Here is a 7,749-nt window from a genome sequence, read left to right as displayed (position 1 = left end):
TGTATGTCTTGTTTTTCGCGAAGTTAAAACCAGCGTATGTTTCTGAATGCTGTCTTATGGTTTTTATACAAGACATGGAATACGCTGTTCTACTATCCAGTGAAGTGATTGAAGCACTAGTGAAGTGATTGAAGAATTCATCGCGCATATACATTCTTTTGGTTTTTGTGAGCCCTTCAAGTGAGGAAAGAAAAATCAGAGGACAGTATTTGTTTTTATAATGCGAATAGCAAAGCGGTAGCTGGCCAGATTTCTTCAGCAAAGAGCTAACACCAGCTACCACTGTCGAAGAAAACAGATTCGCACTGCTCTCCTTCTAAAAGTCCCAATTTTCTCGCAGCTGGCAGGCCCCGTCGACAACGGCCGCGAGATGTATTCTCGCCGTCTCACCGACAAAGAAGCGTTCACTGGATACCGGACCGCAGACGTCATTAATGTGAGAAGTACCCCCGACGTTCGTTTACTGGAGACAGTAAACTCGCCGCGTTCGTTAGCGGCGAGTTTACTGTTCAAAAAGTCTTTGTCCGGGCTCTTTAGGTGGAAATGAAGTTTAATAGCCGATAAAGATGCACTACTTTTGTTAGTATTTTCAAAAGTTAGAGAAAGTGTGTAATAACACCAAAAGACATCTGCAAACTAAACCAAAGGGAGGGAGGGATGCGTTAGTTCGCAAACCGGCCTAACATCTCTGATCCCTCCCCATAATCTACTTTCCGATATTAAAGAACCACAGGTGGACGAAATTTCCGGAGCCCTTCACTAGGCGTCAGTCATAACTCGAGTCGCTTTGGGACGTTAAAACCCCATAAACCAATCTGGTTTCTGACTGGGCGACATAGAGATGCGGCAGGTGCAACTCCCGTCGTTACTCCTTCGTCCCCGAACATGATGGAAGGCTTGGACTTGGGGTTTTCTTTACGCACGCAATATTCAGAAGGGGATATACTTATTACTGTGAGATTCGTACCTATCGAATTTGAATCAGCACGCCTGTCGTCGAATGGCACCAGAAAACTTCGCTGGAACGGTCAAAGAATCAGGCACACCATTCGGCTAAAAGAAGCACTTCACTCTCTGGAACTTGCGTGGATCTCCTGCGCTTTGTCAAGCACTACTCTACAGAAATGAAGCTTACTTCTAAGAGACACCGCTAAACTTCAACGTTGACTTACAGAGGAATGTGGTGTCATCAGAATATTTTATACGTTCACTACGCAGACTCTGTACCGTCGCTGGGCAACATATTACAGGTATAGTTACAGAAACAACGTTAAAAAATCCATTATATTTAGAAAGAAATGGCATGTCCTCATACGATACTAATGCGTACGCTACACGGTGAGGCGCAAGAGCGCAAACTAACCCACCCAATGCTCCCTAAGCAACAAGACAGTACACTACAGAAAACCAAAAGAGGAACTTTTCTATTGTAGATTCTGATAATCCAAAGCAGCGCTATATAAGAGCTGAGCAGATAAAGGTGGTTGAAATCTTATTAAAACTGATTATCTGAAAGACGAATGCCAGGTCTCACATGGAGACCTTCTAGCATCGGTGTACTAAGGAATGCTATTCTATTCACAGTACTTGCCGTCCTCGGCAGAGATGGCGACCGCCACGAGAGTGATGCTGGCCGCTTCGGACCGGGCCCGCCTCTTCTCTGAAGCCTATTTCCAGCTCAGGAAAAGGCTCTATATGCATCTCGTGCAGACCACATGCCGGACCGCGCTGAATAGTAAGTACATAAAAACTGATACAAACTTCATGTCCAGGGGCGTTAGGGGAAGAAAAAAAACTGAGCTTGTCACTACGACGATGACTCTGCGTTGGAGCTTTACCTTCCCGACATATTCTCATGCTAAAAGAAGCTCGCACGCTGAAACCATTTTGTAGTGAAAGTACCCAGTACGATCGTACGATATGGCGGGCAGGGCTCCCGGGTAAACTGTTCATTTTTTGAAGAGTCCCTTAAAGTAGAAAAGTCCGCTTAAGTTTGCTGCAGTTCGCGATATTCTTCTTTGGAGACCAAAATCGCCGCGGTGGATAAATGGGGCCGTTTGGTAGTTATGGAGACCTTAGACCAGAAGCTGATGCTTTTCTTCGTTTATTTATTTAAACGTATGGTTTGCCCTTTCGGGCTGTTACAGGGTGGCAATCAAATGCAAAAAGAAGCACAAGCCGATTATTTACAGAAAACTGCCGAGCAGCAGAGAAATTACAAAGCATACGTTTCTCACGTTTTCACAAAATCCTGTCTCAAAGTAGCGTCTATGCAGGTTTTCCCGTCTGTTATTGTTTTCGGAAAAAAATAATTCATACAAAGGTCAACTCTTGGTGTGTAGGTCAATTTCTTGTGGATGAGTACCATAAGGAGATAGTCTTCCAGGCTATGCTTGCGGTCGGGACAGGAGGAGAAATCCGGGAGGAGAGTTCGAATCGAGGAGCTCGCTCCAAAACTATTATACTTCGATCGGATCTGGTCCTCTGCAGCAACGCCGCCGCACACTGCATTCATGAAGGTTCACCACTGACGCAGACTCGAGCACCGAGAGGATGGACATGAGCCACCCGCTGCACGCGGACAACTGCCAGTTCCAGGAGGACTCCAGCTGCCCGGCTCTTAGCTGGGAATTTAGCTGGCGAGACGTCAGTGCTGTCGTCTACCTGAACGACGACGCGCACGGTGGAGAGTTCGTGTTCACCAAGACTCCACGCACCAGCGTCCGGGTGCGTGGGAGCGCGTTGTTCACCGTTGTGATGCGTGGTTCATGAGACGCGCGCGTTCACGAGCGCGTGTTCATGCGAAGGAGCAGACAAGTTTCCAGGGGCGAACGCGGCGTTTACTCCCGCATGTTCGTCGGTGCGTGGCTGGCCGAGAATAACCCACCCGTAGGTTGCGGCGCACGCCTTTTATTAGTTCTTGGCGCGCATGCGCATTAGCGACGGCGGCGGCGATAGCCGGACACCACATTCACCACCTAGCTGACCCGGTTACCAAACTCACGCAACTGTGGATCTATGAATCATACAATCAGCGTGTCGGGAGATTTGGCGCCGCGCGAAACAAGACGCGCTTGGCAACAGAACGCACGGGAATGCAATAGGTGATACAGTGAGAGGTATTCCCTCTAGAAGGGCTACCGTAATGGCGGTACTGCACAAAGAGCGCCACTTCAAGCTGTGAAAGGCGATGACGCCCGATTTTTTTGGGCACGCAATCAACAGAGCTCAAGAAGGGAAGAAAAGCGTGGTTTTTAATAGGCACGCGTGCAACCACTTGATAGCTTAGTGACCGCTTCAGTTACCTTTTTTGAAAATACATAAGATAGGTAGAAGCAGAAGGAGATAGCATCTGGGCATTATCACTTTGCGAAATGTGACACCGATACATACCTATGCGACACCGAGAAAGACGATCGGCGGGCACAGCGGGACAATTCATTGCTCACTGGTCTGCGACACTAGACCACCCTCGACGAAAGCACAATTCATGGCTGGATGCCGTCAGAGACTGAAATGCGTCGATGCCGGGGATACCGAAATATCAGGTCAGCGTATCGCCGGTGCAGCAGTGTCGTGCAGGTCGGCCACCGAGCGTCTTTGTTAACTGCATATCCATGCACCGGCGATGGTCGTCTTTGTTAACTGCATATCCATGAATCCGACCCCTCCTTTCCCAACTGCCCGTCTTCCAATGATTACCTACCGCGTTTTTTCTGCTGCCTGGCTTTTCAGCAGTCAGGCTTCTTTCCCCCTTCCCTTTGTTTTCCACTTAGTTTCACTGGCTTGGCACTAAAGCGGCTGAAGAACAGCGTCGACTGTTTGGCCAGGCGGTCGATATGCTCGGACCTAATTATAGGTGGAATAATGCCATTTAATACTTCTATTTGTAGTAGTAGTACTTGTACTCATACATGGCAAAACTGGACTGCTGGAGGCTAAAATATGCCATAGAATACTGACAATACATTGGCTGTACCTTGCGGGAAAGCACAATTTTTTACAATTCTATTTCGTGTAGTCAGCACGTGTGAGGGCATCCACCTCTCAAATGCAATGTCCGCCAACTACTGGAGCAAGTCTCTTGATTGAGTAGAATTATCAGGAAGTCTTGACTAGAGTCGTAGTGTCACGGTGGGTTGAGGGCTGCTGAATGTCTTGTTTCATGCAACGCTCTGCGCAGCCCCAAACGCATTCTGTGCTTTATCGTATCCTTTCGACGCGGTACTGCACGGTAAATAGTCTTTTGCGCTGTACATTATGTAAACTCATCTGGGAGGTTACCTTCATAACCTATTAATTAACCGATCTTTTATAAAGTGAAAAAAAAAGCCGTGATTTAGTGGCGCCACCGTAACTGCACTAAGCAGGCTTCCGGACCCATGAGCGCTCACAGTGGGCATCCGCGCTTCGCAGGCCATCGTCCGACCGAAGTGCGGCCGCCTGGTGGCATTCAGCGGCGGAAACTGCCATGGCGTGCTCCCGGTCTTCAGCGGACGCCGCTGCGCCCTGCTCGTTTGGATGACCCACACCAAGGAGCAGCGCGAACCCGGGAGGAAAGAATGCGCCGACATACTGGGCTACACCGTCGCGAACAGCAGTGACCTTTTCGGCGGGGGCTTTTGAATGGAGTTCCGGCTTATTATTTAGGCACCTCTCCATCACATCAATCACGCCAACGTTTTCTACATATCTACATATATTCGTTTTCTACATATCTGATTTCTGCATTAAACTTTTCATGAGCATGGTTGTCTTAGTCCTGCTTCATAATCGCTTCAAGAACTGAATTTAAATAACTGGCTCTGGCTTACCGCGCCATCAGTTTTATTCTGCTCTAGCTATAAAAGCTCAATTTCACACACAGAACATGCGTATAATCGGTGTCAACACTACAGCGTTTCTTCATTTCTACCGCATTAAACGGCACATATCGGCCGTAAATTACATTGGTTCCTGCCCGACAGACGTGTGACGAGTGTTGATCGTACATACTAACTTGCCTGTTTTATCAACAAGCATCCTTGGCACCGGAAACTTTTTTTAGATACTTGTTTCCCCCGTGTCTAATCGCGAAAGCGAAGGAGGAAGACTCAATTTCTGTTTTTCGCGCTTTATGTTCGCCGTTCATTATAAACCGACTTTTACATCTTCACACAAAAGAACAGCAGTAGGCTTCTGAAAGGAGCCGATCAACGTTCCATCGTACCTGCAAACTTTCCAGGCCAAAAGAACGGAAGCCCAGGTATCAAGCTTTATTACACGCAAAAAAAGTATCAGTGTTCGATTAATTTCCCGCCAACGTAGGCATGTTGCTACTCACGTGCAGTAAACTCTTTCTGTACATTGACTGTCAGCCTAGCGTGCTGCACTTGGTAAGCAGCATGAAAACAATCAAGAATGTAAACACTGTAGTGAAGGTGCTGAAAGATAGCTATGTCCGCAAAAGGAGACGATATGTATGAAGGAGATCTTGGGAAGGAAGGCAGCATCACTCGGATGCGCGACTGTATTTTATGCGATAGCATGGAAGCCTCTTTTAAGTGCAACCTGTGACCGGCGCCGTCAAGATGCCCTCTGTCATCGTTGATTTCAACACCCTTCAAGAACGATCTACTATAGAAGGCAAGATTTACACCACGTAGCTCAGTGCCACGTTTCCTAACGTATGATATTCATAGACACGCAAACAACGCATAAATGAGATTTTTAAACAACCGCCCCAGCAAGAACAACCTTGTAACTTACCACGATGTGCTACGTTTTCCTACACAACATAGACATCTGCCTTCATCATCAGAGACATCTGATTTCAGTTAGGCAGATAATACTGTTCATTTCAACATTGCTTTATACGCTTCGTGTTCGGCTCTGATAATAAGTAGGAACATACGGACAACTTGCACAAGGCATGTATATTGTACTGAAACGCGTCTTCCAAATACTATGAGCGCGCCTCATTCCAGTAGCTTAAGTGCTTGCGGTTAACTGCGTAGTGCAATACGTAAACGAGATGACCCGATGCTTTACAGGGTTTTTTTACTACTTACCGAGCAGAAACTCTCCTTCGAACAGCAGGCCTCCCTCCATCTCTTGCCGGACCCATGAATTTCCATACAATGACATCATGGCACGATCCCGGGCTGCGGCGGTCGACGGCCAGAATAGACAGGTTGGCGCATGAGATCTCTACACAAAACAGAAAGGAAAAATTCACTCCTAAATTTCCACCATCGAGGCCGGAACTTGTAGCCCAACACATCTGAACAAGCATTAGGCCAAATACTATTCGTTATCTTTGCGTTTAGGGCGTCGTATCCCTTTCGGCTCCAGAAGGCTGCCCTGTGGGCAGCATTGCCCCGCGGCGCCTTGATGGCAACGAGTGTGCCATCGACACTTGCGACGACGCCGGGTATGCTGCCGTTGCGAAGGTAGCCCTCCTTTGCCGCCGCCTTCTCCTCTGGGCTCCCGGAGAACTGAAACCAGCCCTTCTGCGTGCCAGCTTTGCATATTGCCTCCGACACCCGCCGCACGCACTTCCTCAGCGTCGGCTGTGCGATGCCGACGTGTGCTTCGTTACCAACGAAGCTTTCAAAGCCGGCCGTAGCAAGGAATCGCAGTGCGCACAACACCTGCCGCCACACTGACAGCGCGCTCGCACGCACACCTCGCATTTCATCGGATCGTCCGGCAAGTCAAATGCGTCTTCGTGCGCCCTGCTACTCTGTTGCTCGCGCCGGCGCAGCCGCCTCATTAGTATCGCCATATAAACCGCCGCCATTTTGTTTCACAGACACAATGCTGAAACTGGCCGCCTCGAGTGGATAACAAAAAACAATTAATTTCAGCCTGCATAATTAGGTACGCAACGTCGTCATTTCTTCAACTCCTCTGGTGTAGCGGCAGCCGCTCATGACAAAAAAAAACAATATGGCCGACCAACAGAAGCAACACTAACTGGTCGTTTTTTTGTCAAGTTTGTGATTTGATCGTTCGGTAATACGACCCCAGGACACTAGTTCCAGCAAAATGGCCTACTTGCGGTCTTTACTGTAGTGACAGCAATATACGTCCCATTCTCGGGAAAACCCGGAGCATGATTTATGAAAAATGAGGCGACCCACTCCCACCGTGAGCACGGGGCAATACAATTCTTTCAAATATAATTTAATGTAGTTGCCACCTTAATACCTTGGCACTCCGCATCAGTTCATTTGTTCGGAAAAAGACAGCCTCATGAAGTTCTAACTGTTGAAAAATGACCTTACCGGAGCTCGGGAAGAACAACCTGGGTCTCGGAAGCACCACCAGTGGCTGTGTTTCAAAAAGCCACCTGCCGTGGCAGTGGCGCATCGCTTAACCGGTGCATCACTGGGCCAGTGGTGGATACTAATCGCAATCTATAGACCTACGAAGGAGTAATTGCGCAGGAGTTATTTCTGCTGATATTGCACTCGACGACTCAATTTCAAGCGAACCACCTCCATGTAGTGGCCGCACCCCTTTTCAATAAAACATGACTGGAGTCTGCCCACCAATACTCTTGTAGCCGTACAGACTCGATCACACTTGTCTGGAGTGCTCCAGTGGTGCCATCCGGTGGAAATAATGCGAAATTCTAAAGAAGGCATTGACATTCATTGGTTACACTTGCGCTTGGGTCAAGCCTAATAGACACGTGCACCACACAGGGACCAGCGCCATACCCCCAACGAAGCAGCTGCGATAAGATTTCACTTGATTTGCTCC

General features: G+C 48.2%; 1 protein-coding gene across 1 annotated transcript; it reads left to right on the top strand.

Moving 5' to 3' along the window:
• Nucleotides 1–344: 344 nt before the first annotated feature.
• LOC149369801 (prolyl 3-hydroxylase 3-like) lies at nucleotides 345–4,626 on the top strand. Its single transcript, XM_089578193.1, has 4 exons — nucleotides 345–436; nucleotides 1,585–1,735; nucleotides 2,537–2,727; nucleotides 4,417–4,626. Exons 1-4 carry the CDS (start codon nucleotides 371–373, stop codon nucleotides 4,624–4,626), a joined length of 618 nt encoding a protein of 205 aa, XP_089434319.1. The 5' UTR covers nucleotides 345–370.
• The last annotated feature ends 3,123 nt before the right edge of the window (nucleotides 4,627–7,749 follow it).

This window comes from Amblyomma mixtum, chromosome 1, assembly GCF_055824585.1.
Source record: "Amblyomma mixtum isolate Tamu chromosome 1, ASM5582458v1, whole genome shotgun sequence".
Classification (NCBI taxonomy): domain Eukaryota; kingdom Metazoa; phylum Arthropoda; class Arachnida; order Ixodida; family Ixodidae; genus Amblyomma; species Amblyomma mixtum.
Note: the sequence above shows the minus strand (reverse complement) of the source record. Positions and strands in the feature narration are given on the sequence as shown.

Coding starts and splice junctions, on each gene's coding strand:
- LOC149369801 (XM_089578193.1), top strand. CDS start 371: ATGTATTCTCGCCGTCTCACCGACAAAGAAGCGTTCACTGGATACCGG. Junction 437..1,584: donor GGACCGCAGACGTCATTAAT/GTGAGAAGTACC, acceptor TTCTATTCACAG/TACTTGCCGTCCTCGGCAGA. Junction 1,736..2,536: donor ATGCCGGACCGCGCTGAATA/GTAAGTACATAA, acceptor CCACTGACGCAG/ACTCGAGCACCGAGAGGATG.